Here is a 20238-nt window from a genome sequence, read left to right as displayed (position 1 = left end):
TTTTAGTTCTAGTAATTATTTTGCAGATTTCTTAGGATTTTCTTTGTAAACAATTATATTATCTATGAATACACATAACATTACTTATTATTTTCCATTTTGCCTGCTTTTTATTTCTTTACCTGCAGAAGAATGTTGATTAATAGTGGTAAGAGTGGACATCCCTTGCCTTGCTCTTCATCTTGGAGGAAAGCATTCAGTAGTTCACTATTAAGTATGATATCCTACAGGTTTTCCTTAAAAGTTCTTTATCAGACTGAGGAAATTCGTATCTATTATTAGTTTCCTGAGAGTTTTTATCATGAATGGGTATTGCATTTTGTCAAAACCATCTTCTGAATCTATTGTGATGATCATGTTTTTTCCCCTTTGTTTTGTTAAATTACATTGCCTGATTTCAAATATTAAATTACTATTACATTTTAACTTAATTTATGCTGAGATAAATCATACTTGGTCATGTTTTATTATCCATTTTACATATTACTGGGTTTAATTTGCTAATATTTTATTAAGAATTTTTGCACTTATGTTCAAATCTCTGTCAGGGTTTGATGTTACTTCATAAAATGAATTTGGGAAGTATTCTTTCTTCCTCTACTTTCTTAGTTTGTGTAAGACTACTATTAGTTTTTCCTTAAATGTTTGGAAGAATTTACCAGTGAATCCATTTGAGATTGGAGTTTCCTTTGTGGGAAGGTTGTTGGCTATAAATTGAATTTCTTTATTAGCTATAGGAGTATTCAGACTTCTTATGTATTCTTGAGTGAATTTTAGCAGTTTGTGTCCTTCAAGGAATTTGTTCTTTTCATCTAAGTTGTCAAATTTATTGGAATTAAGTTATTCACAGTATTTGCTTTCTATCCTTTTAAAGTGAATAGTATCTATAGTGATATCCCCTCTTTCAATCCAAATATTGGTATTTTTGTTTTCCCTTTTTGTAGATCAGTCTCAGTAGGGGTTTATCAATTTTATTGATCTTTTCAAATTACCAGTGTTTGGCTTTGTAAATTGTTTCCTATTCACTGATTTCTACTCTTTATCCATTCTGAAAATCTCCAATTTTAACTGGATTATTTAATTCATTTATATTTAATGTAATTATTAATTTTGATGGGATTAAGTCTTGCAATTTGCTATTTTTCTATTTGTTCCCTCAGTTTTTGGCTTTCTGTTATTACTTTTTTTCCTTTTGCTTCATTGAATCCTTTTTCTAAGCTACTATTATGAAAACTTTTTTCTTTTTTTTTTTAGGGCAGTTTAAGTTTCACAGTAAAACTGAGGGAAAGATAGAGATTTCCCATATACTCCCTGCCTTCACACATGCATAGCCTCTTTCATCATCAACATCCCACCAGAGTGGTGCACTTGTTATAACTGATGAACCTATGTTGACACATCATAACCACTCCAAATCCATCGTTTATATTAGGGTTCATTCTTGATATTGTACATTCCTTGGGTTTGGACAAATGTAGAACATGTATCTATCATTATGGTATACAGAGTATTTTCATTGCCCCCAAAATCCTCTGTGTTCGCCTATTCATCTCTCCCTCCCCTTTACAACCACTGATCTTTTTACTGTTTCCTTCTGAATCCTCTTTTTAGTCTTCCATTTGAATTACTCTACTGGTGTTTTAGCTATACCTCTTTGTATTTTTTTAAAAATTGTTTTTTCTAGATTCACTGTTCATTCTTAATTTGAATATCCTTACAGTTAAAATTATACTACTACTCAAGCAACATTTAATATTTACTACCTTTGTCCTTTGTGCCAGCCATTTTTCTCATGTGTTTTACCTCTTCATATATTATAAATCCCACGATGCAATGTTGTATTTTGTATTAAATAGTCCCTTGTCTTTTAAAAACATTAAACAATCAGCCGTTTATTATGAAATCCAGAGAAGAAAAAAAATTTCTTAATTTAGTCACATATTTATCATTTTCAGTGCTCTTCTTTTCTTCCTATATATCTAAATTTCCATCAGATGTTATTTCTCTTCATCTTGAATAATTTCCTTGAATGTCTCTTTTGGTCTGGGTCTGCAGGTAATGCATTCTCTCAGCTTTTGTCTGAAAGTGTATTTTACATTCATTTTTGAAGCATATGTTCATTGGATAAGACTACGTTGATTTTTTTTCTTTTAGCAGTCTAATGATATTCCATAGGCTTCCAGTCTTCATTGTTTCTAATAATAATCAGCCATAATTTGCATTATTGTTTCATTGTATATATTATGTGTCCTTTTTCTCTGGCATTTTCCCTTTGTCTTTGGTTTTCAGCAGTTTGACTAGTGTTTAGGTATGGTTTTCTTTGTATTTATCCTGCCTGCATTTGTCCGAATGTCTTGAACCTATAAGGTGATTTTTCTCACCAGATTCGGGTAATTTTCAGCCCGTGTTTCTTCAAGTAGTTTTCAGTCATGATTCTCTCTCCTCTCTTTCTAGAACTCCAGTTACACTTAGGACAGTATATCGTTTTATGTATTGCAAAGTCTCTGCCTACTTTTTCAGCTTTTTTTCTTTCTGTTTTTGAGACTAGCTAATTTCTTTTGATGTATTTTTAAGGTCACTGACCCTTTATTCTGCACTTGAAAATGCTATGAAGTCCATTCAGTGTATTTTCATCTCAAATACGTCTTTCAGTTCTAGAATTTCCCTGTTTCATTTTATAGTTTCATTTCTCTGCTGAGTTCCCCCATTTATGCATTAATTATGATATTATTTTCCTTTATATCCTTGAACATATTTTTAATGGCTACTTTAAAGTCCTTGTTTGCTAATTACACTGTTTGAGCCATTGCAGTTTCTTTCTGTTGATATTTTTTTTCGGGGGGGGGTGTCTCTGGGTCACATTTTCCTGGTTGTTTGCACAACTAATGTTTTTTTTTATTATACACTGTACAGTGTGGATTATAAATTGTAGAGACTCTGGCTTCTATTATCTTCCTCTGTTAAGAATGTTTATTTTTGTGCTAGGAGGCAGTTAAAATACTTGCTGGTCACATTGAACTTGTGGAGGCTTAGTTTTGCACCGTTAGGTAGTGACTGTTTGAGTTTTGTCTTCAGTCCTAAGATGAATCCTTAGTCTTAGCATACAGTCTTTATTCCTAAAGAGTGGTCCCTCTGGGGTTTCAGTGGAAAGCCTGAAGTTTTCATGAATACTTTCTAACTTTGTAGGATTCAAATCCAAATTCTGTTTCCCTTGCAGTGGGCATCAGCTGAAATTTCTGCTCAGAGTTTTCAGATATACAGCCCTGGTTTCCACCAGAATCATTGATGTCATCCCTATACATGTGAAGTTCAGGTGTCAGGCACTCAGAAGCCTCAAACTGTCTCTTCTGATACATTAGGCCAAGTAAGACTGACTTTCTGTTTGCATTCTAGCCACTCCATGCTACTCAGACTGGGGAGTGTCTTCATGGAAAAACTATGAAAACAGGGGGTTTACTCAGTGACATTTCTTCCTTTCTAAGATTGAATCCTCTCCAGTTTCTTCTTAATTTTGGTAGATCTCAAGTACCTTCAACTGGTTTTTTTTTCATATTTTTTCCAGCAGTTATAATTATTATCTGCTTGAAAGTTAGTCTGATATACGTTATTCTGCCATTACCAGAACTGGATCCCAGAAGACAATCTTTTGTGCTATATTTTACTTATATTACATTCATTCTGTCTGACAAAATGTAAGTTTTAATGGGCCTGTGAGGAGGTATTTATTCACCTTATTTTTCTGTATTCTTTATTGCCAATTCACTGGTAATCATTGAGACTATTCAGTGGTAATTTCTCATTTAGCTTCCATTTTGATCTCTTGTAGAACACATTTGTTCTTGTCACTACCCTGCTTTTTTATAATAAAAACCTTAAAGACTTCTTGGCTTTGAAGTCAGGGTACTTAGCAATCTTGCCCCTACTTACTTTCCGAATTTAATCTCTTGGTATTCCCCTGTTTTTTTAAAAAAACTCAAGCCATAGCCAGATTCTTTTTATTCCCTAAAACCCTCTGTGCTTTTGTTATAACTCTGTGCCTTTATATTCACACATTCTCCAACCTAGAATGCTTTCACACTCATACCTGCTGGTAAGTTCTTACTCTTCCTTTAAGATACTGCTCAAGCAGTACTTCCTCTCTGAAGCTTCCGTGTTATTCATATCTGTCCATTCCAACAACATTAATAGCTTCCCTTCTCTGCTTTCCTAGCACCTTGAAATTACCCATGTTAGCACTTACACTGTTTTGTAATTTTCTGTTTATGCATCTGTTTCCCACACTGGACCAAATTCCTTAAAAACAAGTCACATGTGTTATTTATCTCTGTATACTCCATCACAATGCTGGGTACGTCTGAAATTTGTCAGAAGTGTTTGCTGAATTGATGCATAAATAAATGATTCCTAAGCACATTATAGAATTTGCTAGAGTTCCACCTTAGGGAGAACTTTATATATGCACAAATCCACACAAAACGCTTACTCATTCACTCACATAACCCTTGGCATTTACCCAGAAAGGGGGCCTCTCTAGGATTAGTTCAGGACCATTGCCATAGGCTATGATGGTTAAACTGGCCTTCTTTCCAGCCCACCTGGAAAAACTCAGCTTTCTGTATTCTCTTTCAATCGTCTGAATCACAGATCCCTAAGAAAGTTTTTGCCTTGGCAGTTTCTGTTTTTTCCTCATAGACTATCTTTTTTCATCTAACTGAAAGTTTGCCTTTATACAGACTGTGATATGGGAGATGAAGGATGAATTAAACTCAGGGAAATAGAGAGAGCAGGAATTCCTGGAGTAAAGGGGACCAGTGCTTTCCCTTGTTGCCTAGTGTGGTACTGTTGACCTTCCGTTATTTAGGAATGGTGTTGCTGGTAATTAAAGACTCTTAGGCCAGCTGGAAAGCAGTAGTCTCCAAGTACATAGCTGTAGGTCTAGACTTCTTCCAACTGCTTTCCATGAGAAGACATATTATGAACATTGAACTCACAAATGATTCCTCTGCTATCAAAAGTAAAAGAATCTGCCTCTTAGAATTATGAGCAATTCTCTAGGATAACTCTGGATTCTGACACAGAGCATTGGCTACTTTAGAATGAATTACCTCCCCCCCACCGCCCCTTTTTAACTTGATGTTATTTCTGAAAATAAATGAGCAGCATGAAGTCACATTTGATATGTAGATTCTTAAGTTAATTATAGCAGAAAGTCAATTTTAGGCTTCAAATATTCAGATTAATAGCATACCTTTTAAAAATAATTCTATATTATTATATAGCGTTTTCCTTATCTGTTTAAAAGGGATTTCCTAAAATACAATCTCTTTTTAAATTTCTGAGTTTATACACATATATACAGGCATATGTATTTTTATTGCTATAACAATAATTCCCTCACCAGTTTGTTTCATGAAGCAGTTTTGGGAAGTTAAGGGACACTTTCTAAATATTCTTTTGATGTTAGGGTCCCTTTATATTTTCTTAAAATTCTGACTCTGATCATATATCAGATCCAATTTAAAAGTAGCTTCAAAACTTTTGATCTCTCTGGATAAGTCTCTTCTTCTTCCTAAATCTTGGTTCATTAATACAACATTTCTAGTTTTAACTTGGAATGTCCCATTCATTTTGCAGTTGACTCTGCTTGGGAGAGAGAAAAGGAGACAAGAAAAACAAGATGTGCATACACCCTGGTGTTTTCTATTTTCCCTTAATTCACATTTTTATACTATGTACTGTGCTTGAATTTCTCAATTTCTGGGTGTATTTCTTGTGAGAATAGAGATCTGCTGTGTAATTAATTCAGTGTCAGTCAGTGTCATGTAAATAATATGTACTATGGGAGGACAGACAAGGTCAGTGTAGGACAGTTGGTAGGGTGGGACCTGAACTCTATACCTTGGAGAGGGTGGAATTTAGTCAGGTAGAAGTGAGTAGGAAGGATATGTTAAGACTACAGTATGGAATGAGAGGGAGAGAGATTGGGTTAGGTTTGGACATGTCTGGGAGTATCAATTGGTATGGAGTAGAAGATCTACTAAAACCAGAGTCTAAAAATCTACGGTGATCAGTCTGTAGGAGATTAAAACTGCCTGTTAACAATGAAATACAGCTTGTAAGTGAACAAATAAATGGAAGCTGGCTATTTGGTGTTGCTAGAGGTGAAGAAAAGCTATGACAGTAAAAGCAGATCTCAAATGTTAATCACCTGTAGCAAAGTAGTTAACTTAGAATAATATTGAAATGTTTTTGCATCTGACAGTCTCCACAAGCCTGTCTCCTTTTATATGTATGCATGCAAGTATATAAATTGCTGAATTCATGTCAGTTGTAAAGTAATGGCACTGAGGGCATCATAAATTACTATGGTGATCCTCAGGAGAAGACACTGTCGTATCTGAATGAGTGTTTCACTTCCAGAGTAACGTATGCCTTCGTCTGGCCCAGCAGTCAGCATATTGCCCTGTGTTGATGGATATTGTCAGCTGGAAGCTACACTACATTTCACTGCACAATAAACATGGCTGTCAAACCCATATAAAGTGAAATCAATTTATCCTGTATGGTCAGTGCATTTTAAATGAAATTAATGTACTGTGGGTATGGTGGCGAAAAGGTAGCATATTAGTTATGCATCTTGGGATCTGAGACTTTTCATGTAAGGGATCATTCTGTCTAGTCAGCCTAAAAGAAAGGCTGTTTATAAAATATTTTATTTTGCATGGTCTTCAGAAAGGGGCCCCTCTGCCCTTCTTCATGTTTAGAAAAGAATTGACAGTATTAGCCAGTTCAGCCCTTTTATTCTGTCTTTTGTTTGCAATAAATGATGACCATATTTGCCAAATAATAGTGCACTTTAATGTTCTAATTTATTCCTAGCTCTGACACAAACAAATTTCTACTTCATCAAGGTAGCTAGAAATAGAGTAGAAGGGCAGAGATGGATTGGATCATGTTGTTCCTGTATAATCACTCCACTGAGCTGAAAGGATTTACTTTTTCCAAAATGTAGAGATGTAGGTTTTAATGCATATTTTGCTTCTAAACTTTTGGGAGTAGGCTTTCCTGTTTATGCAGTAGAAGCCCTGGCTGAGGCCATCAGTCCAACCTTACATTTAACTCTAGGGGTTCTCAATCTATAGGGAGATATATAGTAGTTGCCACCTGTAAAGCACCCATCAGTGTATCATGCTGGTAGGGGGTATGAAAGCAAGCAAGAGCTATGTTCATTCATTGATTCATTTATTCAACCATTCATTAACTGAATGTATTTTACTAACTGAAACTCTGGATGCCATGTGCTTTATTGGAACCTAGGGATACAGCAGTGAAGGAGAGCCAGTTCCTGCCATATCCTCAAGAAGGTTTCAATCTAGTAGGTTACTATGGTCACTTCTTTGGAAACTATAAAATATCAGGGATTTAGACTTAGTTTCATAGAGGATGTTAAAGAACTATGCTCACACAGCAGAAAAATATATCAGGACCCTTGAAATGACTGCCTTTTAGTCTACTAGTTTTGCATATGAGTTGAAAACTGAACAGTCCTTTACTTAATAAGTATTTGAGTATCTATTACATGGAAAATCCTGGGGATACAAAAATGAGTGCAACATAAACACTAACTTTAGGGGTCTCATATTCCTGGGGATGGAATGGAAATATTAGAGAGAGATAGCCACATAAGCAAGTAATTTCTTTGGAGCATGTAACATTAAAAGAAAGAGGAATGAATGCATCCTGGGAGACATCATTGCAAATGCCCTTCCTTTGGCTTGAATTACCCTTCCCATCGTCTTTACTACCCGCCCCCATTCACGTGCTAATTCCTATTCATCCTCCAAGACTCAGCTTAGATGTCACCTCTCCTAGGAGGCATTAGCTCACTGTCCCGTCTGCTGGCACCCTCTTGATGCCCTGTTTACTTCAATATTAGAGCACTTACCATACACTCTGTTACAATTGTCTGTTTGGGGTCTGTCTCCTCCCTGAACTGTGAGCTCCTTTAAAAGCAGGTGCTGTTTTATTCACTTTTGTATACCTAGCACCTGGCATAAAGCCTAACTCATAGTAATTGCTCAGTTAATAGTTATCATTGAATTACTAATTAATTCATGCAACACACAACATTTGAATAGGCCTTAAAGAATGAGTGGGATTTAGCATGAAGAAGTAGGAGAAGGGGCTTCCAGGCAGTGAGGGGAGCACTGGCCAAGGCACAGTATTGTGAAAGAGAGTGCTATTGGGGGTAAGAGATAGTTTGAAGTGGCTACAATGTTTGGCAAATGAGGCTAAAATGATAGGTAAGAGCCTGCTTTGAAGGGAGAAATCACGCAGGAAAGGTTACCTGGAATTGATTGTGGTAAAAATGTACTAGGTATATAAAAACATGCAAAATTAATTCTGCCCAGTGTGTCTTTGAGGCCTACCTCAGAAGAGCCTGTAGAACTGTCATCTAAAACTGTCTTCTGCTTCCAAGAGTTCATTTAAAAAGAAGAGAAGGGCCTAGGGAAAACAGCTGAACCAGGTGGCCAGCTATGTTAACAGTCTCCAGATAATAATGCTTTGCACCCATCTTGTTCTTCCTGCCCTGACATTACAGGAAGTAAAGCAATGAATGGCTCTGCAGCTAAACTACAGCAGTATTATTGTTGGCCAACAGGAGGTGCCACTGTGGCTGAAGCACGAGTCTACAGGGATGCCCGTGGCCGGGCCAGCAGTGAGCCACACATCAAGCGACCAATGAATGCATTCATGGTTTGGGCCAAGGATGAGAGGAGGAAAATCCTTCAGGCCTTTCCTGACATGCATAACTCCAACATTAGCAAAATCTTAGGTGAGTGCAGCCGCTGATGCTGATCTTCTAACGAGTGGAAAGAAGGGGCCTAATGTGACACCTAAGGGAGACTGTGGTTTGCGGAAGTTAGGTGGAGCTCAGCAAGCTGCCCTAGGAGACTGTCGTCATCTCTGCATTTCCCACCCTGCACCGGAGCCTTTAGGTTTAGGAGTTAGTACATCCACCAGGTGCCAGGGCAGGACTGACTAAACACTTGTTTTAGAGACAAAACTGTCTATTGTATGTGTTAATAGGACAACTCTGAGAGGTCACTGCAAAATAAGAATCATGGAGACAAGCTTTATCTCCTTTTCTTAATTCAGTCTTTTAAAATTCGTAAGTTGCTGTGAAACGCTGGGAACACTCACAGACCCTACGGTTTTCTGCTTTAGAATTCTTGGGCTCATATGTCCCTCTGAAAGAACTCACCAAGGGCTAGGGGTGAGCCCCCAAATAGTGTGAAATTTATGGAGTGTAGAACAGTGCCTCTAATGATAACTTTAAAACTTGTAAAATAAAACTACATTTACTTTAATAAGATATGACTAGTTCAAATTTCATAGCAGTGAGTTGAACACAGAGACCACAGGGCAGAGGCCCATTTTGTGGTAACTTGCCAGAGTGATTCTCCCGTTTCTCCGGATTAAACTCAAGCCTTGTTCTATTAGTGTAAAGCTTGCCTAGTGCAGATTATACAGTTTGGAACTATTGTGCTTAACATATTGAACGTATTTTATTCAACATGCAGCATTACAGTCAACATGTTTCCTCTTTAAAAAGAAAAAACACAGAAGGCACTGTTCTATTTAAGCTGTCATGATGTGACAAAATCTCAAAGGCAGCCGTTTAAGAAGCCGAAAAACATTAGAGACTTAAACTGTGGTTTTCATTTTTTAAATGTTTTGTTCAAAAGCAATAAATATTTAACCTGAGTAAATATCAGTGATCTGGACATACACAAATACACATGTTTTATCACTGTATAAATAATTTAACTTGATTCTGAGACATTTTGAGGCAGCGACCCCTAAGAAAATTTTAAAGATACATAAGATCAAATAGTGTTGAAATGTTAAAATACAAGTTTTTCCTTTTTTTCTTTTTGACTTTTGAATTTCAAGATGGATACTAACTGTCATTACAGTTAAGTGGGGTTTTATTTTTAGAGTTTCAGAGATACACGTAGGGGCATTATTCTTATAAATTTAAATACCTTTCAAACCAAAATGGTCCTAATATATATATTAAAATTTTTTCTAATTAATAGACACTCAAAAGAAAATCATTATTTCCCTGTCCCTAAATTTTGATATCTAACTTGGAAATTTTCCCCTTTTTGGCCATTTTATTAGCAGTATGAGTAAGCTCTCCAGTGGGCACAGAACCTCTCTGTTTCCATTTTGGCATCTGTGGGGAATCTATATTATTGGTGTGTATTCATGAAAAAAATTAAGAGTATAGTAAGTATATTCATTAAAATGTAAACTTTTAAGCACAAGATTTTAAGAGCACCAAAAACCTTAACTGGGACTCTAAGCTGCTAGGAGCCAGCCGAACACAGAGAACCTGTCCGTGTAGACTCTCTACACAACTTTTGCACAACAATCAGGAAAAACAGGAATGGATGTGCTATTAAAACAGACCAGGATATTGCTGGCTGCATAGAATATTTGTACAACTTTTCCATTTGTTTATGTATGAAAAATCTCCACTGAAGAATAGCTGACATCCAGTCAGCACAGCTGTTACCGCTTTATTCACCAGCGAGACACAAAAATGCAATTTGATACACGTAAAAAAACACATCCCTTCTTCGTCAAGTGTTTAGATAATTCTTTATAAACAATATTAGAGAAGTGAATACTTTTCCTTCTTCCTGTATAAACCATATTAAAAATTTTTGTACTTTCATTGGTATGGCTTTGAATGAATGTTTATAGTACTTGAAAATGGTATATATGTGTATATATATATGTGTATATATATCTATATATGTATATATATATATATATAATTCCACTGTACCTTCCGGTTCTAAAGCTATAACTTCTTAAGCAGAGTGTAGACTTTTAATTACCCTAGGCCAGGGGGTACAGTGTGCACCTTAGGTTTTTATATTTGGAAGAATATCAACATCTAACATCTTATCAAAGGACAGCTTCACTAAAGATGCTTGGAGTGTGGGAGATGTTTGAATTTCTGGAACCAAGAGAGTTTTTCCTGAGAATTCTGTCATACTCCAAAGTATACTTAGGAAGTCTAGGTTTTTAACCCTAGGCAGATGGATGGGGAAACAACCTTGGTGCAGGAGACGATCTTAAGAAGCAAAGACGTGTTTTAAAACAATATACTTATGGTAGCATCAGCTTTAAGTTATTGAGGGAAATAATATAATAAATGTATCACATCCAAATTATTCTTTGCTCTATAGTCTAAAACACGAGTTGCGTGGCTCGATGGTATGTGGTAATAGGAGCTACCCAGAGCACAGGTGAATGAGGTGGTGGGAAGGTATATCTAGTTATTTGCCAGGAGTATGTTGTATGTTGCCTTGACCACTTGGGTACTTAAGGCTATTTTTGTGTCTAGGGTCTCGCTGGAAATCCATGTCCAACCAAGAGAAGCAACCTTATTATGAGGAGCAGGCCCGGCTAAGCAAGATCCACTTAGAGAAGTACCCGAACTATAAATACAAACCTCGACCGAAACGCACCTGCATTGTTGATGGCAAAAAGCTCCGGATTGGGGAGTATAAGCAACTGATGAGATCTCGGAGACAGGAGATGAGGCAGTTCTTTACCGTGGGGTAAGTGTTCCTGCATTTAACCACCTGGGCTTTCCCGCGGTAAGAAACCACAGGATGGCTACTGGCAGTGTTTGGGGGAAGGAGATTAGGGAAGGGAAGAGGTTGTGACATACCGAAGGGGCCTGTCACAAGCGCACAGCCTTGCAGCATGGCTTCTGCTCAAATCAAAACAAACAGGCAACAGATCACTCCCAACTGATAACCCCTTTCATTGTCTCTCAAAGTAATCTAGGATGTCCAGTGCCCACACACAAAGTTTCTGGTAGTTTATTTAAGCAGACACACAGGGAGAAAAAAAGAGTAAAAACTAACCTTAAGAAATCCCCAGAAGCTTTCTAGCTTCTCTGGGTGGTGCTTCTGACTCTAATCACAATAGTCTGCTTTTGTTGTGGGATTTACCACAAGATAATTGGCCTTGACATTGGTTAGAGGACCTCATTTTTGGCATAAGATCCAGAACTCCTGTTGCAGTAAATTATTCTGTGGTAGAAGCAGTAACAATGTGGATTTTCTTGCTTAAATCAGAAACTAGACATGTTTTTGATATCTTCAAGTCTGATTTCATGTCATTTTGTTTAAAAATTAGGTAATAGATTTCTGGTATAAATTTCCACTTGGCTGACTGGCTGTCTGCACTCGAAAGAGGCCTCTTGTAACCACAGTGGTCAGCAGAGCGGGGTGCAGATGTCTGTAGGTTCCAGCACACTCAGACCTAGCAGCACAGGGGTGGCAAACCAGAGGGCCGTCTGGAGGCAGTGGCCTGAGGCAGCTGGCATCAGACTGGGGAGACACTTGGGAAAGGGCTTGAGAGAGAGAAGTGGAGGAAGCAAAAAGGAAGCTGTGTTCACTGTTAACTGGAAGGGGAATTGAGGAGCTGTGCTGTGCCAGGGAAACAAGAAAGCTTCACTTGGAGGTGAAGAAAAGAGATGCCTTAAAGGAGGAGTAAAGAACCATTTATTTTTAAGGACACTCAGAAAATAACCTCATGAAACACAAGGCTGGTTTCAGAAGCATGTGTTTAAAAACATGCAACTAATTTGGAAAAGTAAATAGTCAGAATACAAAAAAAAAAAAAAAAGGCCAATGAGAGCAGTCTGGGTCACTATACAATACACTAGAGTGTTCTGGTGGGGAGCATCGGCTTCTGCGTTTGACCACTGAGTTTGAGACGCTGTGCGACCTATTTGGGCAAGTTATTTAACTTTTCTAAGCTTCTGTTTTCTCACGTGTGAAGTGAAACGAATAATAGTACCTATCTCATACGATTGTTGAGAGGATTCAATGAGGCAGTGCTTTTAAAAGTACTTTGTATAATGCTTAGTACAATATCAATAAAGGTGAATTCCTGTCATTATTATTACTATTAAATATGGATTTGCTATCAGAGTAAAACTATATTTTATATCACACTAGATAATCAATGAATTTCTTTACACTATGGCAGAACCTTTTCGAGGTAAAGTGAGGCTTAAATCACTTTGTTATTTGAGGATCCCAGTGTATTAACAGCTGAAGACATGCCAAAATAGGATATCAAATTCTTCTGTGTTACAAATGTTTGCATTTTAAAAAGTAATGCCTTTAACACCAAAAGTACAATACAATATAATTGGGCTGCTCACATGTTAATTAGAGAATTTATTAAATATACCAAGTCACAGTGTACTCTAGGAAGTATAGTCGTAGGTAACAAAATATAAATTTAAGACTGTGTAATGTCTTCTTTTAATCCTGTTAGTCTATCTCTGAAAAGGTATATAGTCTCTTTTGAGCGGAGAATCAAAAATTTAAATTTGAGATGTTTTGTCATTCCCACCCTTCTCTCAGTCATGTCCCCTGTGTTGCATAGTGGGTCTCTTTTGCCATAGTCTGGAAGATTATCAAAGGTACCATTTTAGTTCCCTGATACTTATTTGAAAATATGAGATGCAGTAATTCTATTTAATTTAGTCCTCTTTACCAAAGGGAACATTGATACCAGCTCTGGACCGAAATACCTCAACACATAACAATGCATGTAAAATGAAACTCTAAAACAACTCAATAGCATCTACCACTTATTGAATACCTACTGTATACGAGGTGTTTTAGGTATACAAAGTATATAATCCTCTAAATAAGATAAAGAAATGGAGGCTTCAAGAGGTCCTATGGCTACTGAAAGGGGAGCAAGAGCAAAGGATTAAATCAGGTCTCTGCCTCTGTCATGCCAAATGACTGAGGAATTGTCTTCACAACATTGCTTCAAAATATGCCTCAGAGTCCTATTCTGCACAGTTGTGAGTATGACTGTGCCATTTGAGGAAGACCTCCTAGAACCTAGAGAAAATAAGGTCTTTTGTTGTGGTATACAGTAGCATAAAAGGAGCTTGGAAATTTAGAGACTAAGGATTCTGATGGCGTAGAGGTCCTTTGTGGAAGGCTCATTTTAGACTGTGGAATAGGGCTATGGATGTGCAGGCAATGGCCAGAATATCTTACTCTTAAATCTCCAGTGCTCAGTATTCTCCTCTGCCCAGTTTTGATAATACTTGCTACATAAAGCCAGGTATTATTTCCACTTAAGGATTCGTATTTTCTTTTAAGTAGTTGTATTTGATAGATTATTAACTCCCTGGGATTCATCTTTGCAAACTGATCTTCATTAGATATGAGGTTATTTACAAGAGGGAAAGACAAACAAGAAATTCAAAGATTGCTATTGACTTCTTGAGGGAATGGGGGTGAGATCAATTTTTATAGCTGATTTTGAAAAGACGTGCATAACTTTCAAGCCAATAAAATTACATATATTGCTCAACATTGTCATACATTTTACTGATGATACAACTGGAAATTCAGTGAGTTAGGTTTTTTTTTTACTTAGCTATTATGAAATGAATTTATCAGTATATGAAATGGAGTAATATTAGCTCTAACCTTGGATTTAACCCCTTCAATTGATAGGTTAAGTATCAGAGTTCTGTAATAATCCTGATAGGAGTACTATTAATGTTAAGATGATACTTATTAGGGTACATATAGCTACAACATTGTCTTTTCCCAAAGAACTATGGCCAAATGTAATGTATTTCCAATTTATTTAAAGCGTATTCAGTAATTTACGTGTGAGCTAATAGAGAATTACGCAGATACTAAAAACTATTAAAATTTGGGGCTACTTTTTAAGTAACAATAATGGTAAATTATTGAATACTTACTTATGCTGAGTGAATTACACAGATTATTGCAGATACAACAAACTTATAAGATAGGCACTATCATCTTCTCTATGAGGTTGAAAAACACAATATTCAGAGATGTTAAATAATTTGTCCAAGTCCACACAGCTAGTAAATAGCAGAGCTGAGATTTAGACCAGGCTTATGTGAAACATATTTCCTTTTCACCCTTACACATACCTCTCAATTAGAGCCTACAAATTTCTTAGAGGCTGTATAGTGTAGTGGTTAAGAATGTCAATTCTGGAGCCAGACTGTTCTGGCTCAAATACTAGCTCTGCTTCTTCCTGGCTCTAGGAACTAGTGCACAGCAATTCTTATTCCTCTGAACTCCCCACTTGCCCTTGGGAAACTTATTTAAACTCTGTGTACCTCAGTTTCCTCATATGTAAAATGGGGATGACAGTAATACCTACAACATCAGACCTTTCTGAAGATTGAATAACTTAATGTATCTAAAGTGCTTGGAACAATGTCTGGCATATAGTAAGTCCCAAATTAGAGTAAGTATTATTATCCTAGAGAAATAATGCTATGTGTCAGGTATATATTTCATATTATAAAGAATTATGTTCTCCTGCATTGTGGTATAAGTGATTTGAACATTTGCCATTTTGATCTTAATCTCAAAGAAGTTGAATAAAACCTATAAGATACTTACAAATTTAACTGAGTAGCATAGACTAGACATGCTATTTTTAGCATTGTCCTGTAGAGAAAGCCAGATCAGAATCTCTAATAGGTAATGTAAAAAGATGTGCAATTTATAGGTTTAATCTCCTAATGAAGCAAACTTCATTGCCTTCATTTATAGATACTGTAAAGGATCAGCAAACAGGAGCTTTGACAACATAAATAAATAGTTCCATTGCAATTGGCAAAGCTAGACTATACTCCAGGACTCTTCTTGTGATTTGGAAACCATGCAACAATGCTGGACTCTATCAGGAACAGCTCAAACTCTTTACTTGGGCTGGGAGGGAGGGTTCTTAGCCATCTCTACTCATATCAGCTGCATGCGTGTACTTTTACAAGTATCTACAACTTTTGTTTTGATGTGCACCTTCATTATTTGTAAAGTCCAATGCTTGCCAGCTATCCCTGTTTGTGAAATCTGCAGTGTTTGAATTTTGACTTTGCAATTGATCTGTAAAGGAAGGAAAAATGCTTTTTAGGAAAGTAACTTCCGATAGACAAAGCTTGAGCCTGCTGGCCAGATTTTCCATTTTGTTAATTGATTAGTCAGTCAGTTGGTAAGGGCCTATTTGAAACCAGCTGTGTGCCTAGTACTGTACTAAATTAATATAGTACATGAGGTATTAATTCTGTACACAGTGAGCTTTCAGAGAATGCTATAGTCAGAGAATTCAGACATATACATGAATAGGTTATCAAATAATAGTTTGTTATACACACATGCACACACAGAATACATTGCATAGTGCTCCACATAATGTATAATGGAATACTAATTTTGATTATATAGACAAGAGCAAGTAAAGCTCTGAGGGAGGGAGATTACTATGCATTAGGGCCACGCGTAGGCCATTCTTGAGGAAGGGGACTTGAGGTTTGGGTAGAGTCAGGCTGGTGGAAAGTACAGGTAAAGATTCCTATTTTAGCATGAAGGAGAGCATGAACAAATGGGGGAAATGTGAAAATGTTCAAAAATAAATAAGGAGGCTATCCTAGGAATTTTTTCTGGCAGTAAGAAAAGTAAAATATGTAGGGTGGAATAATATTTTGGAAACCCTTGAAAGCCAGATTTCTTCAATTATAATTACCTATGCTCACTTCATTTTTTTAGTCTCTTTTTATGCTGATAATGACAACGAGAGCAAGACCAACATGACAGCTAGCTTATGATTCTGCATCCACAGAATCAGTGGTCACATAGAAGGGGCCTCAGAAGTTATATCTTTCAAATAGCCAGCCATTGTAGGAGTCCTTTCTAAGTTTAGCTTGAACTCTTTCTTTGAGGGCTAGAGAGCTCACCACTTTTCAAGGGAGCTAGTTTCTTTGTGGAATACCCCTAATGCTAGAAAGTTCTTTCTTCTTAAGTAGGCCATACTCTGCCTTTCTGCTACTTTGTAGATAGGTTCCGATCCTCTTCTTTGGTCACTTCTGGAACAAATCTCTTACTTTTTGGTGAAGAAAATCATTCAAGCATTTAAAGATGATTATATTCACATTCCTTCTCCACTACCCTCTCTCTCATATATCTAAGCTCATTATATCTTTTCTTTTGTAGAACAGGTTACCCAGACTTTTCATTTGTTTTCCTTCTCATTCACTAGTTCATTCTCTCATTCCATGTATTCAACAGATTTTTGTTGAGTGCTTCCTATGTCCCAGGCACTGCTTCAGCTCTGGGACTACATCAGTGAAAAATCCTATCTTCATGAAGCTTCCATTCTAGTGGGGGATGTCAGACAATGAATGAGTAAATGAATGAATAAATAAATAAATATCAAATAATAATAAATGCCTTAGAACAAACTAAAGGAGGGAAAGGGGTAGGGAGTTTTAGAGGATGGATTGCAATTTTAAACTGAGTGGCTATAGAAAACCTCACTGAGAAGGTTAACTTGAGCAAAGACCTGAGGAGGTGAGGGAGCTAGCCATGCAGATATCTGGGAGAACTAGGCAGAGAGAACAGCAATTGCAAAGATCTCAAGGAGAGGTTGTGCCTGGCTTGTTCAAGAAATAATGAGGCCAGAGCAATAGGAGCAGAATGAGTAGGTGGGATGAGTACTAGATTTCAGAGGTAGTAGAGAGCCACATGCTGAAAGGACTTGTTGGCCATTGTGAAGACTTTGAATTTGAATCTGGGTCAGATGGAAAGACATTGAAGAGTTATAAGCAGAAGAGTATTGTGATCTGACTTAGGTTTTAAAAAGATCACTCTATCTACTGTGTTGAAATATTGTCTGAAGGGGATGTGCCCTGAACTAAGGAGGCAGGCTCTTACAGTAAACCAGATTAGCATTGGTGGTGGCTTGAACCAGGTTTGTAGAGGTAGAGGTGGCAAAAGTGGAGGGATTTTGGATATGATCCTGAGAGTGAACCAGTAGGATTTGCTGATGGATTGGATATAGGGATATAGGATTGGCCCCAGCAGTCAGAAAGATGAAGTAATCATTAACCAAGATCTGAAAGGCCATGAGAGGAGCCCAGTACATGGGAGAATGATCAGGAGTTCAGTTTTGCACCTTTATTTATCTCTCAGGCTTATTGTGAGGATTAAAGGAGATAACGTGGAAACATCTAAGCATTGTCCATAGCACATAATAAGAGGTCAATTCAAATTTATTTAATATATATAGATATTTTGATTTTAAAATACTGCAAAAAAATGACCATCTATTCTTTGCAAAAAGAAAATGTCCTTCATGAAAAGAAAATGTATCATTTGATGGTTTGCATATGGTATGTAGAATTTATATTATAGATTAGCTCACCATATTGGGAAATCTGTAAAATGGGTTAATAGTGCAGTAAAAGTTTTCACTCGACACTCATTACGTGATTAAGGCAAAAATATTTTTATTGCAATTATCCAAATTCAGTAAAATATTTAATGAGGCTCTTACTGCCTTGGGTAGGTTAGCATAAAATTTAATTTGTGTTAATTTGCCTAAAACTTAGGAAGCAAGAAGTATACTGTTTTTAGACTTTGATTCTATGAAAGCAAAACCAGTATCTTATCAGATGTTTCTATACATAGACTTAGATTCCTCTATCATCTTCTTTGGGGCAATCAAAAAAATAACCATGAACATCATAGAAAATGCATCAATATCAGGCACGTAGTATCAACTGGATACCTACAGGCTCTATAGAAATCAGGAATTTTTATGGGATATAGTGAGCATAGTGTATCTGTATATTGAATATCTAGGAAGGAAAGAGTGATGGAATTCAAGTCAGGTGACCTAGGTTCAAATCCCAGCAGTGTTGATTATTGAATGCAGGACCTTAAGCAAGGCCTCATTTTCTTCATCTGAAAACTGGGCATAATAATACCTCATGGGGTTGCCATGTTAACTGAATGAGGTAATATATATGTAAATATTTATATATTATGTTAGTCAAAGGTTAAGGCATCATTATTATGCCTCCTAGTGTTTGAAAGAGGTTGTTAAAAATAGCATTATCAGATATCCCACAGTGTGATTCTAGGCCATTTCCATCATTTCTCCTTCTACCAGGCTGGAAGGCATGCAGACATTTTTGAGAAGTTATGCTCCTTCAGGACGTGTCAAAGAATAGCTGGTAACTAAGCTAGCTCTTCACAAATTCAGCGTATTTTGCTTTTAGATTGAGGTGGATAAAAGTTTCAATGTAGGGGGGGGCGTCAATAAGAATGCTTCAAGTGATGGACTGACCTGAGGCCAAGTATTAACAGGTGGAAGGACTTTCCAGGACTTCCCTGACCCCAGCTTTTATAAATAGATGGAAACTGAGGCTCAGAAAAGAGAGTTACAGTGACATTTTGAGGTGAATTAATAATACTGTACATAGAGATTGAGAAACACTTGGTGAATATTGCATCCGTGAGAATATTGTTTCAGTCCTAGTCTTTGAGCTAGGTAGTAGGTCTTCCATTCTTTCAACCAGTTACAATGCCTCAAGGGAAACTGAGAGACAGATAGCCATGTCTCCCTGCAGAGGGAGAGACTGCCCTTTGTAAAGGGTCTGGTAAGTTTATTTGAACTAGAGTGTCATGACGACGGACTGAGCTGGTGTGACCATGCCCTGGCACCCGCTGGGATCTAGGATGAGGCAGCGTGTTATTCTGTTAAGTGGTGGAGCTTTCACTGTTCTTCACTCCTGACTCCTCCAACCCCAGCTCCAGCCCAGGGCCACAGGACTAACGACATCCAAGATGATCCTTTCATAATTAGGAAGTAGAAGCTTCAAGGAGCTTCCCTACAAGTTCAGCCACGGAAATAAGTAGACATTTACACGGATACCAAATACACGCTTTGCCGAATCTGACTCTGGGATATACTGGATCCTTTCTCATCTTGATCTTTCCTTTGTACAGTTCTCAGACCAAGGTGAAGACACAAACCTGCTTAACAGTATCATTATAGTATGTCTCATATTACCAGCCTATTTTTTTGTCATGTCCTGGGAGATCTTAAAAAATGATCTCACATGTAACTTTGTGGAATTAACTATAGTATTTATTCCAAATGCCAAGGGGTTATCAGAGCTTTGCTTTCATGTTACAAAGCCATGGATAAATTGCTCCATTGTTGCTTAACACCAATCACATCATCAGAGAGATTTGCAGGACTCCTCCAGGAAACACCTTTGTCACATTTTGTCATTTGCTTAGAATTTCAAACAGAGCCCCCTTTTAGAAT

The 20238-nt window shown here is 37.0% G+C and overlaps 1 protein-coding gene across 1 annotated transcript in view; it reads left to right on the top strand.

Moving 5' to 3' along the window:
* SOX6 (SRY-box transcription factor 6) overlaps window positions 1-20238 on the top strand; it is a 445733-nt gene that overhangs the window by 420017 nt on the left and 5478 nt on the right. The window contains exons 14-15 of the mRNA XM_060018551.1: window positions 8603-8836; window positions 11426-11642. Coding sequence (XP_059874534.1) covers window positions 8603-8836; window positions 11426-11642 — 451 coding nt within the window. The remainder of the gene's footprint in view (window positions 1-8602; window positions 8837-11425; window positions 11643-20238) is intronic.

Source organism: Delphinus delphis, chromosome 8 (assembly GCF_949987515.2).
Source record: "Delphinus delphis chromosome 8, mDelDel1.2, whole genome shotgun sequence".
NCBI classification, from domain to species: domain Eukaryota; kingdom Metazoa; phylum Chordata; class Mammalia; order Artiodactyla; family Delphinidae; genus Delphinus; species Delphinus delphis.
Note: the sequence above shows the minus strand (reverse complement) of the source record. Positions and strands in the feature narration are given on the sequence as shown.